The sequence below is a fragment of the Trichomonas vaginalis genome, chromosome VI (genome assembly GCF_026262505.1).
Source record: "Trichomonas vaginalis G3 chromosome VI, whole genome shotgun sequence".
NCBI lineage: Eukaryota > Parabasalia > Trichomonadida > Trichomonadidae > Trichomonas > Trichomonas vaginalis.
The window spans coordinates 936,225-957,455 of record NC_067208.1 but is presented as its reverse complement, the minus strand read 5'-3'; the positions used below and the strand labels follow the sequence as shown (position 1 = coordinate 957,455).

The following is a 21,231-nucleotide window of genomic DNA, read 5'->3' as shown; positions in this document are numbered from 1 at the left end:
ATTTATTTCACTCTGTATAGTTGTCCATTCAGCGAAACTAACACCCGCATTCGCTAAGCTGAAAATGAAATTCAGTGGATCGAACTTAATTCCACCTTCTTTTTCAATTTCAACGAACTCACTAACATGAGATTTTAAATATTCTTTCGTTAAAATTGTTTTCCCCGATGTTATGTCATTAACGAAACTATCACCGTCAAAAGTTAACGAATTCAATTTCGTCGTTGATGCTTTTATTTCATACACCGCTTTATTGATAGTTTTTGGCTCACCTTCTTTAGAAGCATATGAAACATTAATGAATGAATTATATGTATTCATGAATGAGTTAAAATCAATGATTTTCATTAATGACGCCTTTAATGATTCATTTACTGTCGAATCCCTTAAAGCAATTAATGAACTGTCATTTATGAAAGGTACACTACAAACCGTCGAGTTTGGATCAAATGCTGTAGTTGGTGCAGGAATATTAATGATATAAGTCATTAAATCATTAAGTGACGTAAAAATGTGTTGTTTTTGATTTAATTTCTTTAGCATCTGTTATATATGGTAATTTTATTTCTGTAGTTTCTGAATTAAAGATATTCGCTAAAATGTTTTGTAAACTGTTTTGAACAGCTGTGTAAACCGTTGAATCCGGAACTCTTACGATTTCACCGTCCTTAATAAAAGGCATTGCACATGGCGTAGTGCTTGGGTCAAATCTTTCGGGATTATAATTCAACATATATTCTAACGCTTCATGAACAGACTTATATACTGTTGTGTCGTTCTTCATGACAACTTCACCATTTACAATGAATGGCATAGTACATGGAGTTAAAATGGGTCAAACTTTTCATAGTCCTTCCATGTTATGTATTTCTCGTATTTCCATCACTGATAACAATATATTTGTCAGTAAGTGTGAGAGAGTATTGACCAAAATATAAACGTTTAGCTCTGTCAGCTTCATACGCATATGCAGCTATACTCATATTTTAATGAGAATAAAATGTTGTTCTATTTGCAAAGTACAGACCCAAACGAATACGGGACAGTAAATCTACAAACAAACTTAGGTCTACAGAATGAGGCGCTTGCATTCAGAATGGTTGACTTTAATACTATTGCTTCATTCGTTATAACTGACGAAACAGATTTCATGGAGCTTGAAATAGATGGAAAGAAGCATGAAATAAGATTTCACAATAATGTAGAATATAAGATGGAAACATTAGCTGGAGTGTTAAATGCTCTCATAAATACTACAATAAACAAGGATAACGAAGAAAACTTAATGAATGTTAAACTTATTGCAGGAGTTTTGAAGTTCAGTTATGTGAAGGAGTTTAAGATAACACGAATGAGTCATAGAGTACAACTTCTTTTGGGAGCATACCATATGACATTTCCTTTGAAAAGTGTTGACAAAACGATTGAGATGAAATCTGTTCCATACGTATGTTATGGTAATTGTTTATACATTGAGTCTAAAATAGCTAATGTCACAGGCATTTCAGGAGTTAATAGTAAAGGTTCAGTAGAATATAAATCCTTCTGTTATGCAGTCAATTCAATGTTCATTCCAAACGTTCCTGTCATAGCAACTCATTTAGGTAAATGGGTTCGCATTAGTCCTCATAATTTGAAAGACATGCAATTCAGACTTGTTGACTTTCAAGGAGAGCCTGTAGAACTGAAGGCACCAGTGCGAATGACTGTTGAAGTTGACTTTTTAGAAAATATTAAATGCAACAGCTTACAAGAGAACTCAGAGCTAAAAATATAAAGTATGAATGTTATGTATTAGGTCATGAACTTTGGTTGTTGCTGTTTGATGAAACAAATGAGTTAGTTATGTCAGTCAAGAGAACAGAAAAATATTGTGTTAGTGAAAACTGCACCAAGTCAATAAGATTAGGTTTGCATTATGAAGATGAGTTCGATACTGTTGAAGAAGTTTTGGATAGATACTATAAGTTGCTTTAATTTACTAAAACATATTTCAAACAAAGCTTATAGTAAGTAGATAGTTTTGTATACTCGTTCGAATATTTATACTTAACCTCAACTCCTGTAGTTCCTGGTGTTTCAATGATGCGGATGTTACCTATTTTCATGAATGGTGGCGTTTGACCACAGCATTCAATTTCAGGGTCGAGATAGTCAATGACACATTGTTTCCCTGTTATTCGTGATATAACATTTTCAAGGTCCTCCTTTGTTAGAATTATTTGGTTCTTGCTTATAAGATTTACCAAAAGCTTCTTATCGTCTTTGAGTAAAATTGTTTGGTATAACTGAAGAAGGTAATGGTCTACGTTATCTGAAGGATTTGTTTGAACATTTGTGTAAGGGTTGTCGTTGGCTTCTCTTGAAAGAATTTGGTCCAGTGGTGGATACTCTAACTTAACATCTGATGTAGCGTTAGCGTTTGAAGCTGTGTTTAAATTCACGGCGCCATGCGCCAAGACCGAAGGTCCCGACTTAAGATCTGGTTCTTTTTCTTTCAAACACTCCGAACTATAGTTCTTTATGACAATATTGTTTGTCGTTCGTGAGTCAACATTTGATGTTGGTTCAATTGGAACATTAACGGCACCAGCTAAGATGGATTTGCTTCTCATTTCATATAGAATAAAAACCTTTTATATGTATGAAATGAACAATATACTCGACAAGGGTTTGAATGTAAAGCTAACGAATGAAAATATTGTTGAATTCACTGAGACAGGTGCTGTGTATAAAGATGTAGAACTACTGAACAAAAGAGCTAAGGGAAGAAGCAGGAACATGAACAAAGGGTGGAAACCTATAAAAATTTATGTCAATGATGGCTCAGGAGGTTCAAACATAAAGTATGCAGAAAGTTATAGAGTTTATGCTCTCAAAGGTGAAAAGCCTTCATTTAAGAACAGCTATTCTAACGCATATCCTCAAAAGCTAACGGATGGGGAAGTGGATGATATGAATGACAGCAAAAATATTAACAGAAATGGCGACAGAGATGCATGGAATTTGTTTACCATCAGTCAATTGAAGGTTAAACTTTAAAACAATGTTGGTCGTTCCCATGGAATATTTTTGACTTTAATGGTATTAGTCATGATATGAATCTCAAGGTATGAACGAGGAGAGATGAGAGACTTATATGCTTCCCAAATTTCTTCAAAAGGTAATGTTATACCTGACTGTTTCCAAATGAGTTCGATATCATAACGTGAGAAACCTTGAAAGATAACGAAGTCAGTTATGAGACGTTTTATGTTTAAAGCAAGAAAACGCCATGTTTGCATAAGTATTGCTACAGTTAAATGGTAATGTCTGACTTTAGTTATGATGTTAGCTAATGGTGAGTCTGGTTTTGACACTAAACCTTTTCCGACGAAATCATCACAAACGAGCAGAGTGTTTGAAGGATATTTTTTGAAGGGGTATTTTGAAAGTTTTGATAGAATGTAGTTTGTCAGTCGTTTCATATCGTAAACTCCTGAGTACTGACGTAAGTGGTGTTTGTCAATAATTCTTTCCATCTCCTCAGAAGTCTTTTGCATTCCTGACTGTATGAACTCTACAATAGCATAATATTTTCTCTTACGTCGAATGTAACGTTGAAGAAATTCAATGAGTTCACTGTCTGGAACTTTAACGACAGAGGCTTGAACTTTTGACATAAATGTTTTCGCTGTTGAGTCCATAGAGTCTGAAGTTGCTGATATAATGATTTGGTCATAGTAAGAGTCGTTTCCTAAACGCTCTGTTATGAGTATATGACGAATGAGGTTAAATGTCTTACCTGAACCCATCTTTCCACAATAGAAATACACACCATTTGAACAGAACTCATAATCTTTGCTGAAAGGAAGAATAAGAGAAGAGTTAAGTTTGTCTGTAGTTTCATTCATGTCTTCATCTACGTCATGTATTAAATGCTTCATTTTATCTCCATTAAAAATGCAAGTCAGAAATATTCAGAACATAGCACCGAGTCTAACTGATAAGAGTATAAAGATATACTATGAACATGTTATGATGAAACCAACCAAAATTCAAGAAAGTCAGTATACTTATGAATATCCAAGACACTGGGTAGAGTATGTAGGAGGTGAGAAAGCTATTGAAATAAGACAAGTTAGAAGTATTCCAGCAGGAAGAACAATATTATTGAAGAACTTTAATGTTTTGAGATATAATAATGAAACAAAGAAGCAAGATAGTTTTCCTGTTGCTGTGTATGTGAACCTAGACACAGGGGATGACATGAACGTTTTTAACACAAAGCTTCAAACGGTAGTGAGAGAACAACTGACTGCGGAAGGGCATCCATTACCTTCAGAAGTTACCATAGCATATAATTTTGAAACAAACTCAATAGATTTTAAAGTCATATCTGCAAAGAAGTCAGGATTTACATTTAATGAAGCAGATGTATATTCGAATGAAAACTTCAAAGCTATTGCATGGTTAGATAATGACGATTGCTTTAAGAAAATATTTAAATACAGTGACTCAACGATGTCAATAGATGACCTTCGTGGAATGTTACCATCGACGTTTACAGTAGAAGGTTCAGCAGGATTGCTTACAAGATTGTCAAATGGTGGCATTTGGTCTCGTGAAAACATTGTTATAAAATCCAGTATAAGTGAATTTGCTGAAGAATCTATATTATGTCTTTCAAACTACATGTATTCGCCACCGAAGCATTATAGTATAACAAACTTTGTCAGTAAGTTTAACATAAGACTTGTAGAACCTTCTTCAATGAAAGATGTTGTGCTACCTAAAGATGGAAAGGATGGACTCATTATTGAGATGATTTTAATAGCATATTAAATGAGCTTGTTCTTGAAGGTCATTCATGATGAAATAACTGTTGTAGAAGATGTTAGCAATTGTTCAGACATTTTGAAGCGAATAGATGAGATAAGAAAGAAGTTAGATAGACCGCAAAGCGATGAGGGCGAAGCCCGTGAGAATGTTTATGTTTCATTGACTTTCTCCAGTAACGAGAAATTTTATGAGATAATATTGAAGAGAGATGATTTTAATATGGTGTAAATGGTAGCTTGGGCAGCTTTAGGCGCAATGGGAATAAAAGCATTAGCATTTGGAGCAAAAGCACTTGGAGTTTATGACGCAGTAAATAAAATGAGTGGAGGAAGAGTTTCGAAGACATTAGATGCAAATAAAGGAAAGATTGTAGGTTGGATTGCAAAGAAGTTAAGATTAAATAAAATAGGGCTCATAAATAAAGTATCCAATTTGGTTGCGACTGAGTCAGAAAATGCTTTAGGAAAGGACGATGAGTTTGCAAAACACGCAAAAGACTTTAATGACCAGATGAAAGGTGAAACAATGCATTTAAATAGAGTCGATGGAACTAAAGAAAATGTTTCTTCTCCACCAGCGGTTTATCCATACGGACCTTATGGAATGTATGGAAACCCTTATGAACGACCATTTGACCCATTGACTGGTGGAAGTAACTGGTATCATTACGGCCGAAGAAGAAAGACAGTCAAGTTGGAGACAGACGTGAAGAAAGCAACTAAAAAGAAACCAAGGAAGAGAGTTATAAAGCAATGAGAACGTTTATGTTATGAGAAATTTTTAACGTTAGTTTTATTTTTACTGAAAATTTTTATTTGGATGTAATGACGAAAACTATTGAGATAACAAACTACAACGGTCATGAGTTCAAGAACTTGTTCTTCGTTCCGCGTGAGAATACATTCTATCAGATACGAGGGAGAAAGGGTAAAGTTAGTTTAAGCATTTATGATAGTAAACATAATGGAAAGTTTATACAAGCAATAGATACAAACGGTAAACGTGTTTCATTACATTTGTCAAAACTTATAAACATTAATTATGACAGCGACTTTGACTCAGACGATTGGAGCGACAGTAGTGAGTCAGAAGATTATGAGCTGTTATGTGAAGCACAGCAATGGGAGGAGTTGCAATACTTTTGTAAGTGAGAACATTAGTGGGAACGTTAGTGTGTACGTTAGTGAGAACGTTAGTGAGAACGTTTATTTTTTCATGCACGTGCATTGTGTCGCGGGAAGTTGCCATGGGTAATGACCTGCGCACAATATATAACGTACAGAGAGGTGAGATGAGGTGGTTTATGTGATAAATACTTTACGTGGCAGAAATAGTTTAAGGTTATTAGAAATATTGCATCTGTGATGTAAAATATACGTTAGTGGTTTTGTAAAGTGTCAGATTGACATATCTTCGGTAAGATGGCGCGCAGTGCCACAGTACTGAAGATAGTCATACTAACTACTTCTTGTTCGAACAAAGGTTTAGCATTCTCTACTGTATCTTCAAGTTCTTCTTCATCTAATTTCTCATGAACTTTCTTGTCTATGGAGTCCATAATTTTTCCAACTGCTATGCAATATTTTGGAGAAGCCCACATTGCTATATAGTTTATAAGTCTTGGGTACACATACGTTCCTCTAAACTTGTTTGATTTCATCAGGAATTCCTGCATGAATTTTGTATAAAAAGCAACCACCGGAATTCGGACTGTTGCTATATTCTTCACAAAATGCCTTATAATACTCTTCCCAGGACTTATTTTCCAACAACTTTCTAAAGTCTTTCCTAAACTGCTGACACATTATTTGTTGCATTAATGTAACCATCCTTGTCTCTACGTAAGACTTCAATACCGTTATAAGTGCCTTTTGTGAATGTTTCGCCATTAGATTTGTTCGTGAATGTTTTTGCTTCGACTGACATTTCTGTTCTTACATACAAAATAAAAAAATAAAAATAATTTTAAAACTAACGTAAACATTTATTTCCAGGAATGTTGTCAAAATGTCATGTTGTCATCATTTTTAAGAGAAGTTAATTAACCTGGTGACATGGTGACATAGTGACACCTTCAGTTCTTCAAAAATAATTAATTATTGAATAACCTGAAACCATTAACGTAAACATTAACGTAAACATTATTTCTGCAGTTCATCCATTACTTCATTACCTAATTAATTACAGACATAAAATATATTTAGTTTCATTCGGTAAGCCTTGACCCAAAAGTCTGGGCTCAAGCACATTCAATGAACGCGGTACCATGCGAATACAGTCACAAATGGTGGCATGTAATCTTTACCCGAGCCTGTTGGATTTGTTGTGAAAGTGTGTGAATGATTTCCTGCAGTTCCACAGAAAATACCTGTGCTTGAATCTACTGGGTCAGTTGAAATATCAGATCTATTCATTCCCTGTCTATTCGAACCCGCTGCAAGATTTGTATAACCTCTTTTTGTTATTGAATGTGAATGATTACCTGTTGTGTTTGTAGTTCCTGTATGAGTGTGCGGTGGAAGGTTTGCTTCTTTAATTTTCTTCGAACCTCCTGTTTGCTTTGAATATCTAGCACAGTATAAGAATTTATCTACAATCTGCTTCCACGTACCAAAACCTAAAACTGTTGCTGGATTTGTTGAATTCATTGACGTATAAATAGAACCAACAGGATATAATGTTTGAAGTATTTCATTTTTCATGCTTGTAATCACATCATTTACTTCCGACTTCTTTGCATAATTTCATCAACATAAGTTTTATCTGCTTTAAGATCTAAACATCCTGAAACCCATTCTGTATCAGCTTTAACTTTAAAAGTCTCAAATGTCCATTCATGATACCATTCAACCTTTTCTTTAATTTCATTATCTTTTTCATCAACATAAACCAAATTTGCCTTCTTATTTAACTCACTATCCACGTATTCCTTATCTACCTTCTTCATTATGTCGTTTAGGAAACCTTCTATGAATTCCTCATTTAAATTAAATCTTCCAATCTTCAAAACTTTAGAAATGCATTTAATGCGTAATATCTCTTCTTCTGGTGGAATTGATTTATATCATCCGTTATTCCTTTAATTTTTGAATTCATAAATAAAATTTCTTTTATATTTGATATCACTGCACCACCTTTGCAAACGAATTCGAAATGGTCATTTTTCAATACTATCTCCAAATCTCCATATTTCAACCTTTGCGTTTTGTTCTGCCGTCTTTGAATTATATGCATATATGGCGTAGTTAATGGTCTGAAGGACCTGGGCGCTTTGCGCCTTAATGTTTGTGTTTTAATCATTTATTATGATTTAAAAATAAATATTTAATCCGTTATCTCATCGGCTATTTTCTCTATTTGAAATTACCATAATATTTCATTCATGAATTCTAAATCACAATCAAATATGTCAGTTATTCTAAATTTAATATTTGATAAATCTTTTGAATGAAGAAAATATGAATTCCCGGATAATTTGAATGGATATGATAAAGAAAATGTGTTAAGTTGATGGATAAAATGTTTTGTATTGATGGGTAAGAAGTTAGGGTCTAATGTTTATGTGAAAATCTCATTGGGGTATTAACTTTATCACATTTGATTAAAATGAAAATTGAAACCAGTGTCAGAATACAAAACATCCCCAACATCTTTTTCAAAATTTAATATCCCCAACAATGAACGAAGATGAGGAGTACAAAATTTAATTTTCAGCGGGAATTTAATAAGGTTATTTATTTCATCAAGTTCAAAAAGTTTATCGGGTTTTGATTTAAAATTTTCTTCATACCATACGATAAATGATTCATTTAAATAACTTAAAATCATGTTAATATCCCATTTTGCTATCACATTATTTATATACATATCATACGTTTTTTCAAGGTCATCTTTAATAAATGATATATAATCTGAAGGGTCTAAAAGAATGGGATTAAATTTACCACTCACAGAAACGAGAGTAACATTATAAATTCCGCTAACTGTTAAATTTAATTCACAGCTATTATTCGAAATAATATTGATAATTGACATTTTTATTACGATTAAAATATGGTAAAGCGTTATTTTCCAGTGATAAATAAAACTAGAATAAGATTACCTCAAGAATTCATAAATTCAACGAATAAGAAATTCATTCATGTTATAAATTTTAGTGTTTTCAGAAAATATGAGTCAGTGTCATATTCATCAACAGGTTATATTTCACTTCATTCAAATTTAGTTCAATCAAACCCATATAATGACCATTTCATAAGATTTTCAGATGGTATTAAAAATGTAATTGATAGATTAAAATATGAACAGATTGACAATATCGAATTTTTGGAATTTTGGTTTAAATATCCCGATGGAAAAAAGATTGAAGTTAAAGATAAAGCTGATACTATAACAAAAACAATTACAATGACCGATCCGGATAGTGGGGAACAAAAAGAAATAAAACAAACGATAGAAACTGGTGAAAGGTCAATTATTATTGATTATGATTCAAAGGATTATTATTCGATAATGTTAATGCTTGAATATTAAATAGCCTTAACAAAGAATTTTTCAAGTGATATTTTATATTCATCAACTATTTTATTATAAATATCATTATATGTTAAATGAAGTTCAGTTGTTGTTCCGTTCTTTGATATCTTAATTGTGCTAATATCCTTTATAGGATTTATTTTTTGCAACTGTTCCGCAGCATGAAACTCATCATCTATGAAAAATTGAATCTTAGCGTCTGAATCTTGAACATCACAAAGAATGGCGATAATGTGAATTAATGATTCATAAGGTAAAATAATTAAACCGGATTGGTCAATTAAATTTATTATTGAATCATAATTATTAATTATTATATCACGGTAAATTTTCATTAATTCAGAATTAATGTCTATTTTATATGGGTTCTCGATGTTTGATGAAAGAGGTGGGGTATGTTGGATAAGTGGGAATTTCAACAGGTTCTTTACTGGGTTCAGATAAAATGATTGGGTCTCCATTCTCATGGTTTTCTTCATTCTCCTCATTCTTCGGTAAGTCACGAGTTAATAAATTTGTTGAGTTGACCTTGTTAGTTCAGGGCTAACATTAACTTAACATTTTGAATAATTCGTGATTTATCATCATTTACGTTATAACCAACCGTAATCTCTGCTTTTGCGTTAGTGTTCTTTTGACTAGTGAAACGTCTTCTCATTTATATTCGAATAAAAAAAATATATTTAAACTTTTATTTTGCTGGAACTTTTGAATCTATTATTCCCTGTATTTGTTCATGAAGTTGATTTTTAGCTGTTTCATCGAAATTAATAGACCGAATATATTCATTAATTGCATTCTTATAATCATCTGATTTCTCAAATTTTCTTTTATCTAATTCCTTAACTAAATCATAAGTTAAACCTCGTTGCTGATATAATGGTTTCTTAATTAAATCTTTGAATGCTTGAGATAAAGCACCTGATGCAATTCTTGCTACTATAATTGGTTGGAATTGGTGTTTAAGTTCATCTTTAACATTTGCGAAAACTGGATCGAATAAAGCAACTTTAAAGAATTTCTTAGCTGAAATTTTCAGGTCTAATATTTGCATATTGACCATCAAACTGGTTAGAATATCGTGGTAATCCATCCGGTCCCTCTTCAATAGCATTTAATTCTTCATTGAAATAAGAATATGGATTATGACGGTATGAATTAATTGGACCATTTTCACCTTCTCCAATGTATTGTTTAACAGCTTTTCCATTTTCATCAAATTGCATAGGATAACGTTCATTATATGCTTTACGTTTAGGATAATCAGACATAGTTAATTTATAACCATTTATGACTTTAATATTACCTTGACCATCAGTAACGAAAACTTCATTATACCATCGGGTTTTCCATTTGGACCCGTAATCTGCTTCGTGTGCTTCCCAATTTGGACCATGACGTTTGGCATATGCTTGAGCTTCTGGTAATGTTAACGTTTCTCATTGTTTAACATCTTTTTGAAGACCAGCAACAATATGAACTAATTCTTTCATTCCATCAGAACTTTCATAGTTCTATTATATGCACCCTTTTTGTTTGTTCCTTGTTTTAATGGAACCTGTAGAAGATTTGCTATTTCTGTCATGTTTAATTATAAATAAAAAATAAAAATTAATTATAAAAAGTTAATCAAATTTAACACTTCCTTATTTTAAATCAACTATTATTTTCCATGTTCACCTAATTGCTGATATTGTGTGTAAAGTTCATTAATGCTCATTGGTAAATTCACTTGATAAAGCATAACGTTCAACTGTTGACGACTAAACCCACTGAAAATGAAAAGTGTTGATAGATTTGATTTAATGTTTGTGCTTAATGCTTTGAAATATTGAACAGCCATGAAGAATGAACCCTGAATGTGTCGACATTGAGTTAATAACTGATTAAAATATGATTTCTCATTTGTTATTAGTTTTGATTTCACTGCATCATCTAGAAAAATGAGTGAATGCAAAAATTCTCTATCAAAATTTGAAATAGAAAGTGTTTCAAATAATTCATCCCGTTGTTTATCAATAATTTTATCCTCTAATCCTTGCTTCTTGATTGTATTATATAATTCTTTATACATTAAAAAGTTTTTTAAATAATCTTCTGCTTCTTCTTGTGATAAATAAATAATTGGAATTTTGATTAAATGCTTTAAAGATTCAAATGTATCATCTGAAGGTGAACCTGAACGGTTGATATAAATTAACACATGTGAATAGGGGGAAGTGTTAGCAATAATGATAATTTGTTTTAATATCGTTAATGTTTTACCTTTATTTTGTTTACCAATTGCTGCAGTGATTGAATTTAAGTAACATTCAGAATATGGAATTTTCATTAATTTTTCCTTAGATAGAGCATTTCTATTATCACTCAATGCTTCATTAATCATATCATCTACGTATGTATTATATACTCCCGCTAATTCTTCATAAGGGGTGGATGAATTTAAATCCATTTAATCAAAAATAAATTTATAATTTTAAACATTTCTATTCATCAATATTTCATCATATGAATTTCTATACTGTGGTGGTGTACCTGTTGGATGATATTTCAAACCTTCATCTGGTGTCCATGTCCAATATGTAGTCCTAGTAAACCAAACCTGAGGAGGATTTGTCACCTTTGAACAGTAAGTGTCATTTTCACCCTGAATGATTGGATAAGCTTTCACTTGTACTGTAACTTGTGAGTTGAAAGTTTCTAATCCATCAAAGAATATACCCGCTCCATCACGTTGAACTGGAATAGTGCATAAGAATGAAGTTTGGTCTTTCCATGTTCTAGCTAATGGCGTGCCATTATCATCATTCAGTGGTCTAGTTAATGAGTCCTCGTATTCTTCTGTGCATTCATTCACTCCATCTAAATCAGAAGCTTGAAGCATACGTGTAAAGAATATGTCGCCCACTGTGGTCATCGCTTGATCGGGGAAGTTTCTGGAATCTATAGTGACCTGAAGACCTCGAAGCATTGGATTTTCTAAAACTGTTCTTTGCATTGCATTCTTCGGAAATGTTAACACAACATCTGTAACATTATGAAGAGCGTATGAGAAATCTGAGCTGATACCTTCAGGAGTGATGCAACCTCCATTTAGTGAACGAACGTCAATATGTTGAGCTGGAATCATGAATGGATCTTCCTTACTGAATAAACGTGGTATTGCTTTAACTGATTCTTCAATTAAACCGTATCCTGGTGTAATGCATTTATCCTCTAAAACTTCCATCTTTGTGCATGAAATAATAACGTCATCAACTGTTGCGTCAGCAGTTGTAGCGGCTAAGCTTGTAATTAATTTGGCAGGAAGTCCGATTTGTTGGAATTTGCGATCATATTTATAAACATGATTCATAATCTTTTCATAATTTTCATCAGTTATCTTTTCATAAACGTAATTTTGTAAATCAGCAACTCTTAACGGGTCAACCTGACAAAATACTAAAGTATCCCTGAAAACATAATATTTAAGAATGATATCACCAAATGATTTAGGATAATCATCGAACGCCTGAAATGCTAACAAATCATTTACTGGAATAATCATATCAAAAGTGACATCAACTTCTTCATTTGCTTTCTTGAAAACTTCTGAAGGGTCAATATATTTACCACATACTGAGTTATCATATTTTTGAACATTATTATATAACGAATGAACAAACTTTTTAACTTTCCTTTCTGATTTTGGTTTATATGTTGCAAATGCGAAAGATTCACGGGCGCAATCCATCTGAAGATAACCGGCATCACCTCTTTCAGTTTCTACTTCTAATTGTTTAAAGCTTTGATTTGATGATTTGTAACCAACGAATAAACGCATGCATTTAAAAGCGGCATCACATGTGAAAGCTTTATTTGAAACTAGAGTTGCTTTAACTTTGCGTTTAATATATGTGTCACCTAATTGATTCACATCATGAGCTGGATTTGTAATTCTTAAATGAGTTTGTTTATCATCAAAATATGGAGCATCAGAGTCATAGCATGAACTTTCAAGTTCTCTATAATATCTTCTACCGTCATTCTTTGCGAATATTTCATTTATCTTTTCGAATGAATGAAACACATTTCCATTAATCGGTTTAGTGTTTGGCACCAAATAGTTAGTCGTCATTTATTAATAAATAAAAAATCAAAATTAAAAGATGAAAATGAATTTTTAATTTTAATGAAATAATCAACTATGGCTGCAGGATTCTTTAAAAAATTATGGGATAAAGTAAAAAGAGGAGCGCATAAAGTTTGGGAAACAATGAAGAAGGGAGCAAATTGGATATTTAAGAATAAAGAAGCAATTAGTGACGTTGCTGAATCAATAACACCAAAAGCTGCCCCAATAAGAGAAGTTTTAAATAAAGGAGAAAAAGTTTATCAAAGACTACAACCGATACTAAGATAAAAATAATATTTATTTATTTTTCCACTATCTACCTCCTATTTTATTAAGTATTCCTTCAGCTATTCCACCAATTGCGTTACCTGCTTGTGCTCCCATCGCCGGATTACCCGCTTTAGTACCTAATACTCCACCTATGATAGTTCCTGCCGTTTTCGCTACTGGTGCCAAAAAGTTTGCAACGGGTTTAATAATCTTTTTATAAACCCAACCCGCAGCTTTCTTAATTCCATCCCATATTTTTTTAAAGAATCCTGCCGCCATTTCTGATTTAATATTAATTAAAAAAATATATTTCATCACTTATATTCTAATTTTTATTTAATGATAAATGAAACCGATTTTAAAAATAAATGAAACAGAGGAGGAAGAAATAAATGAAAGTGAAAATGTTCAACAAAAAATAAACGTTGTTAAACCAATTACTGAAATAAAAATTTTTTCATCTGTTGAAGAATTTAATGACTATTATGCTAATAATAAAAAATTATTTGAAGAATTGACAACATGTAAATTGAATAAAATGTTTAAAGTTGATGGATTCAAAATTTCAAAAATAAAGGGGGTGGTTAGTTTGAAATCTATTCCTCAATCAAGAATCACCTCATTAATGAAAATTGATGATTTAACAAAAAGAATAGAAGAGATTGAAGAAAGAATGAATCAAATAATTGATTTCATAAATTCAAATAATCATTAGTTTCTTAAAGTTCAATGTTGATTCTGAGACATGAATTTTTAAAGTTTATTTTTTAAAAATTTTTTTATTTTTTTATTTCATTATGGTAGTGAATCTTTTATTCATGAAAATAATGATTTCTAATTTCTTTTACTCGTATATGAGGTCTTTGATTATGACTCCATTGATTCCATTCAGGATTTAAACAATGTTTAATTAATCGCGGAATATCTGACATCATCTATATATAGCTTCTTTTATAAAAGATAAAAAAAATTATTTTAAAATTAATGTTAATTTTTTAATGATTTATTTTTTATTTCATTATGTATGGGCTGAGTGTAAATGTCTTACAATTTTGAAAATTTTTTAAATCTTGATTTATTCAAAAACGTAAGAATAAAAACCGTCAGAATCATACATTTTTTACTTCATATGTTAAAAAAAATGATACAAAATCGCTCGATATTGCATGAATTCTTACGTTTACAAAAAAAGTCACACAACCCTTCATATCCTACTACTATCAAGTTATTTTTTCTGGATAAGATATTATATGGATAATTGGATAGAAAATACAATTATATAATCTTGTACCTGGTTTAATTAAGCTAATTGTCATCAGAAACTTGTAATTTTTATGAATTTCAGATTTTCTTTTCATTACTGCTTTTCTTAATAGGTCAAGTTCTTATTTACGTTATAAAGTATGATCTTTACAAATATCAAGTTATCGTGTTTTTTGAGAAATTATGAGAAACAAACAAAAATGAAAAAGATAGGAATAGCAATGAATAGTGATGTGGGTATAGAAAATGTAAGAGATATGAATGCAAAGCAATCAGTATTTAGGATATTGACCATAGATTTCGAAAAAAATGCTGCATATTGAGCGAAAACTATGATTATATCATAAGGCTGTCATTTAAAGCATAATGAAACTATTCCCTTTTCATTTTAATCGAATAAGATAGTAAAGATTTTTGAATTAGCTAGAAACTGATGAGATGTTTTCACAAATCAGATTTTTAATCTCTATAATGCATAATTCACTCAATATCTCAATTTTGATATTGCGAGATATTTTTGCTATCGGTTTCGCAATTTTGACACAATAGCAAGAGGGTTCTATAAGCATTATTATCAACGTAGAATCTGAATATCATATCAGAAAATGTCGCAAATCCGACATTTACCCGACCAAATAGCAAAAATAATTGAATACTTTTCGCAAAAACTTTAAAAATCGATAAAAATATGAAATATAGATATTAAAGAGACTTTTTATATAATATTCATAAAGATTTTCCAAAAATATGATACCGCAAAATTAAAAAAAGTGACGTCTTGAGTGGAGTCAAAGGTCGAAATTGCTAGCTCAATGTTTTTTTAGCGAAATTGCGTATTGTACGTTTTTTTCGCAAAACGAAACCCTTAGTTTAAATCGATTTTTCCATATATGTGTTTTTGATATGCAATTTTTACTTTAACTCGTCTTTACTTTTGTTTTTGCTCTCAATTTTTTTCAATCGCGTGAAAGTTCTTTTAGAGACAACGCAACTATACGGAATTTCTATTTCTGAATAAGAACAAAAAATCATTGATTTGACAAAAATTCTTGAATTCAAATTAAAGATGGAAGACAATGAACAAGAAGCTTTATTTCAACAATGTGTACAAGTAACAACAGAAGTATTTACAAATGCTCAAGGATGCGTTATGTTTCGTGCTTCCATTGCATATTTGTTGCAACATATAAAATCGTTTTTAAATGGAATGCAAAACCTAAAGAAAAGCGGCGATAATAAGATATCCCAACGTGTTCTTGGGCGTTATTGTCTTACGATGAATCAAGTTAATGACTTGATTGCACTTACTGGGCCGAAATGGAAAGAAATCTTGATAACTAAAAAATGCTCGCAAGTTATGGATGATATTGAAAAGATTCGTAAGTTGCTAAATGAAATGTGTGGAATGCTCGAATTTGATACAGAAACAATAATTGGCTATAACGAAAACCAAAATCTTGCCAACAAAATATCCGATTTATCATTTTATAAAGATCAGCTATTAGACATGCGTTCCAATTCATTAAGTGCTACCAATGCGGTAGACATCATGCAGTTAATTGAAGAAAGATTATATTCTATTCGACAAGATCTTCCGAAAAAGCGTCGTCATACCACGGTACCGAAAGATACTCCGAGTAGTCCTATTGAAAGTACTTCTATTACTGACAAATTAGAAGAAGCTCTTGATCAATTTAAAGATATCAACATTACACCAGACGATATGAAAATAGAGACTAAAATTGGCAACGGTGGTTTTGGTACAGTATTTTTAGGCACTCGCTACTCAACAGGCGAATACATGGCCGTGAAAGAAATTAAGCCTGACAAAATTACAACCGGAGGTCTTAGCTCTCTGTTCTCAGAAATCATGGTTATGTCGAAACTAAAGCATCGCCACGTTATTGAGCTTACAGGAATCTACAATCGTCGACCATATCAAATTATCACTCGATTCTGTCCAGGACAATCATTATTCGATAGATTACATAGGCCACAAGGCAAGCCTCTTACAACTATGCAGAAAACAAGGCTCGCCTATCAAATGGCAAAAGGATTAGAACATTTACACTCACAAGGCGTTGTCCATCGAGATTTAAAGACTCTTAATATACTTCTTGACAACCACGATGCAGCAATCATCGCAGACTTCGGTCTTTGTGGTGTAATTACTCCGAAATCAAAAGAATTAACAGGAAGTGTCGGAACACCAAATTATACAGCCCCAGAAGTCCTAGGACACAAAAAGTACAATGAACTCGTTGATGTTTACTCATATGGTGTAATTTTATGGGAAATGGCGACGAATTTAATTCCTTTCCGAGAAAAAACGCAAGCAGAGATCATAGATCACGTAGTTCACAGAGGTTTGAGATTAAAGATACCTAAAAATATAACAGATGGCCTCAGAAGACTGATTGTTAATTGTTGGGCCGCGAATCCATCAGAAAGACCACAATTTAAAGAGATTGTCAAATTGTTTGAGACAGGAATGATCACTTTCAATGATAAAGAGCCAATAACAAATCCGCAGATGTTGAAAGCGGAATCCGATGAACCTCCTTTGAACTTGAAATACATTTCTTCTGTTTTACATAATCCATCGAACAAAAATTTATGTTCTGTTGTTGATTTCATTACAAAAGACATGAGTAATGAAACACGAGATTTCTTAATTGGCGAAGAAATACTTGATTCATATGATTCCGATTCAGAACATCCGGAAAGAAGACTTCTTCTTGCTTCTCATCTTTTATCTGATGACATGTATGATAAATATGTTGACAAAGCAATAGAAACGATCAAGACTTTGAATGAAGAACAACTTTGTTATGCTATTAAGTTTATTCTTAAAGTTCCTGAAAGATTATTATCAAAATTCGATTTCTTCATTGAAGAATCGATTAAATCTTTTAATAGTAATGATCAAGAATCAGGATTTCTTGCTATAAGATTGTTATCTAAGTTCGGAACAGAAACAACTAAGAAATATCATACAGAAATATCCGAATTCTTGAATAAGTCTTCTATAGAAAACATCAGGAGCCAAGAAACTGTAAACGCAATTGTACAAATTGTTCCTGTGATTTTGGAAGATTTGAAAGATTCGTCACTTTTCATTTCACTTTTGAGTGGAATTTTTGTTATTCCCGCTGAGTTCCAAACATTCATTGTTGACAGGGTAGGAGCTGAACACATACAGATATTGTTCAGGGCTTTCTTGAAATCGCCAAGAACTCATTCTGTAATTGCAAAAATATTGACAATGATGAAGAAAAGTGACATTGATAAAATTGTTGAAGATCAAACTGTTTTCGATGATTTAGAGCATTTATTGAATATGGAATGTGCACAAGATTCCGCATTAATGATGTTCTATGTATTAAGTACTTCTCCTAATGTTCCTCACATGATTTCGAAACATCCTATTTTAAATGACATTTTGCAAATGAAAGGACACGAATTACAAAGATTAATGATCTTTTCTGCACTTTTCCAATCAGAAGAGTTCACAAAGGAAACACCATTGATCACAGAAGGAGCACTAAAACTGTTAATAAATGCTTTGAATGACTTGAATTACGCAAATTGTGCATTGAGAGTCATTGGATCATTAAGTACTCATAAAACAGGTAATGCTGTTATTTCTGATTTCGGAATTTTACCTATATATGTACAATACTTTTTATCTCCTAATTGTACAGATTTAAGTCTTTGTATGACTATTTTAATCAACATGGCAAAGTTTTCTATCAAAGTTCCACAGGCATCGTTAATTGTTTCATGTTTGATGCAAGATTTAGTTGATTCTATGAACTCTAAACCAACAGTTTTGCAAACAATGATTGCGATTGCGAGATCATCTCCTGAAGCATTTCAAGCATCAGATTTGCAACATAATATCTTGCCATTTATCAGTCCGAAAGAAGATCCTTTGATTGTTCTTTATGTATTAGATTTGTTCAATGCTATTGATTTGTCTGTTGTTAAGAGTTTCTCCAGAATATTAGTTTATTGTCTATTGGACACAATTTCACAACCTGAAATGCAATATCCAGAAATATTGGCTCAATCAATTACAATCATTAATACTTTGTCATCTCTTTATGATGTCAAAGACATGTTGAAAGATTCATCTGTTTTAGAATTCTTCAAATCAGCAGGAGGACAAATGATTAACTTCTCTGATTTACACTCGAAAATTGAATCTAATGTCAAATATTTATCTTTATATTTGTCATCTTAACTCTATTTTTTATTAATTTTGTTTTTTATTAATATATAGATTGTTGTTTTAACTTCACGGAATAAAAATATTTACTAAATGATGTTTGTTTCAAATCTAATGTCTTATGAAGCTCGTTTATCATAGTCTTGCAATAAATTCAATGAGTCTATATCAAATTCCTGTTAAGTGAGATTTAACATCTCAAAAAATTGCTGTGAGATTTTGAAATAAAAAAACTGCACAAATTTATTGATTGCCCATTTGGGGCAATCAAAAGAATTTCTTTAAAACCACTTAATAATATGAACTTATTTGGAATTTTTCATAAGGACAATGCTCAAAAAGATGTCTGGAACTTATATTTTGAATATGAATTCAATAACATTATTAATAATGAATACAATCCTAATCTTTTTCTTTCAAACAATGAATTGTTCGTGTTTGAATGCATATTTTGTTACCATATTGATACAGTTATTAATTTTAGAAAAACTAGCGCAAAAATCTTGCACTCTGAATGTTTTTTTGATAGTTGCCATTCTGAAATGTATGGCGCCTCTTCTTATATTAATGGTGCTGAATGTTCTATTATTCAGCATAGATTTTGTTTCCATAACTGTTCTGTTGGATATTCTGGACAACATTCTCGTTGTCATTTGGGAAATTTAAATACTGAATGCTTAAATTATGTGGAAGAAAGTTCTGCATGTGAATGTGGTGCTTTGCGAGGATATGAAAATTTTAACCATTATGCTGGGAAAATTAGATTTTCATCTACGAATATAAGTAAAAATTACGCATTTATGTGCCCTGCTTTGTATCCAATGTGCATCAATATCATGAATATAAAAAAGAATATCAAGTGTTCAGTGAGAAGTAGCTTTAATTGCAATAGCACTATTCGTAGGCTATTCATTATTATGATATGTAAACATTGAATATAAAAACATACGATGCTTTTCAATGCATTTTGGATCTATGAAAAACTACTTCAACATGGAAAATATACATTCCAATTTTTAATACCAATTAATCTTGATATGTATCAAGTAATCGTAATAACCAAAAACGATATCCATTCGGATCAAAAAATTGAGTTCAAAAACGTGACATGAATTTTTTGAATGCCCGATTTGGGCAAACAAAAAGATAAGCTCCCTGCAAATTGAATCGTATGAACATAGTTGGATCGTCCATAAGGATTTCGCTCCCAAAGATGTCTGGAACTTATATTTTGAAGGAGAATACAAAAACAATATTACTAATACGAAAAATCCACAATTTTCTCTTTCAAATAATGAAGTATTCCTGTTCCAATGTATGTTTCGACATTATATTGCATCTGTTATTAATATTAATTCAACTTATGCTAAAATCCTGCATTCTGGGTGTTTCTTTGATAGCTGTAATTCGGAAAAAGGAGCTGCTGTATATATCGAAAAATGTGAGTGCTCTATTGTTCAACATAGATTTTGTTCGTATAAATGTTCTGCTTCTTCTGAAGGTCATCATTCAATTTGTAATTTGAAAAATTTTACATCAGACTGTTTAAACTTTGTAGATGAAAGTTCTGCATGTGATTGTGGTAATTCAAGCAGTTCAAATCTTTTCAATCATAAATGTGCAAATATGAGAATTTCATCTACAAATATAAGTAAAAATATTGCTTCAAATGATGCAGGATTATGCTTCGGAGATTCAAAATATCAGAATCTGAATTATTCTACCATTGAAAGTAATAACGCTTCAACATCTTCTATAATTGGCTTATATAATGGTAATTTTAAGGTTGAATATTGTAATATTTTGAATAATTTTTGTTTACGAGGTTGTGGGATTGTAGCTGTATATGGCGATGCAACATTAAATGGATGCTCATTGTTAGGAAATTTTGGAAATGGATATACATTGTATTGTTATGATCTCTCTTCTTTCACTGTTATAAATTCTTTCTATGATAATTTAACAATTTATGAATCTATATATGATAGAAATGAAA

General features: G+C 31.6%; 8 protein-coding genes and 2 pseudogenes across 10 annotated transcripts, besides 1 other annotated feature; 5 read left to right on the top strand and 5 right to left on the bottom strand.

The window, feature by feature from the left end:
* Nucleotides 1-71: 71 nt before the first annotated feature.
* Nucleotides 72-983, bottom strand: TVAGG3_0781890 (annotated as a pseudogene). Its single transcript has one exon. A coding segment is annotated over exon 1 (912 nt).
* Nucleotides 984-1,000: 17 nt separating this feature from the next.
* TVAGG3_0781880 (uncharacterized protein) lies at nucleotides 1,001-1,337 on the top strand (the record flags this gene model as incomplete). Its single annotated transcript, XM_051246363.1, has 1 exon — nucleotides 1,001-1,337. A coding segment is annotated over one exon (337 nt), but the record flags the coding sequence as incomplete, so codon positions are not given.
* A 227-nt stretch (nucleotides 1,338-1,564) lies between these two features.
* TVAGG3_0781870 (uncharacterized protein) lies at nucleotides 1,565-1,777 on the top strand (the record flags this gene model as incomplete). Its single annotated transcript, XM_051246362.1, has 1 exon — nucleotides 1,565-1,777. One exon carries the CDS (start codon nucleotides 1,565-1,567, stop codon nucleotides 1,775-1,777), a length of 213 nt encoding a protein of 70 aa, XP_051081837.1.
* Nucleotides 1,778-1,973: 196 nt separating this feature from the next.
* On the bottom strand, nucleotides 1,974-2,615 carry TVAGG3_0781860 (uncharacterized protein; the record flags this gene model as incomplete). Its single annotated transcript, XM_051246361.1, has 1 exon — nucleotides 1,974-2,615. One exon carries the CDS (start codon nucleotides 2,613-2,615, stop codon nucleotides 1,974-1,976), a length of 642 nt encoding a protein of 213 aa, XP_051081836.1.
* A 423-nt stretch (nucleotides 2,616-3,038) lies between these two features.
* TVAGG3_0781850 (protein of unknown function, DUF4106 family) lies at nucleotides 3,039-3,893 on the bottom strand (the record flags this gene model as incomplete). Its single annotated transcript, XM_051246360.1, has 1 exon — nucleotides 3,039-3,893. The coding sequence occupies one exon, from the start codon at nucleotides 3,891-3,893 to the stop codon at nucleotides 3,039-3,041; it is 855 nt and encodes a 284-aa protein (XP_051081835.1).
* Nucleotides 3,894-3,942: 49 nt separating this feature from the next.
* Nucleotides 3,943-4,824, top strand: TVAGG3_0781840 (uncharacterized protein; the record flags this gene model as incomplete). The annotated part of the gene is made up of 1 exon (XM_001309099.1): nucleotides 3,943-4,824. One exon carries the CDS (start codon nucleotides 3,943-3,945, stop codon nucleotides 4,822-4,824), a length of 882 nt encoding a protein of 293 aa, XP_001309100.1.
* Nucleotides 4,825-5,049: 225 nt separating this feature from the next.
* On the top strand, nucleotides 5,050-5,577 carry TVAGG3_0781830 (protein of unknown function, DUF4107 family; the record flags this gene model as incomplete). The annotated part of the gene is made up of 1 exon (XM_051246359.1): nucleotides 5,050-5,577. One exon carries the CDS (start codon nucleotides 5,050-5,052, stop codon nucleotides 5,575-5,577), a length of 528 nt encoding a protein of 175 aa, XP_051081834.1.
* A 781-nt stretch (nucleotides 5,578-6,358) lies between these two features.
* Nucleotides 6,359-12,409: a mobile genetic element.
* Nucleotides 7,071-8,121, bottom strand: TVAGG3_0781820 (annotated as a pseudogene). Its single transcript has one exon. A coding segment is annotated over exon 1 (1,051 nt).
* On the bottom strand, nucleotides 11,237-11,809 carry TVAGG3_0781810 (uncharacterized protein; the record flags this gene model as incomplete). Its single annotated transcript, XM_001309097.2, has 1 exon — nucleotides 11,237-11,809. A coding segment is annotated over one exon (573 nt), but the record flags the coding sequence as incomplete, so codon positions are not given.
* A 3,657-nt stretch (nucleotides 12,410-16,066) lies between the features above and the next one.
* On the top strand, nucleotides 16,067-19,519 carry TVAGG3_0781790 (protein kinase protein; the record flags this gene model as incomplete). Its single annotated transcript, XM_001309096.1, has 1 exon — nucleotides 16,071-19,250. The coding sequence occupies one exon, from the start codon at nucleotides 16,071-16,073 to the stop codon at nucleotides 19,248-19,250; it is 3,180 nt and encodes a 1,059-aa protein (XP_001309097.1).
* Between the last annotated feature and the right edge of the window lie 1,712 nt (nucleotides 19,520-21,231).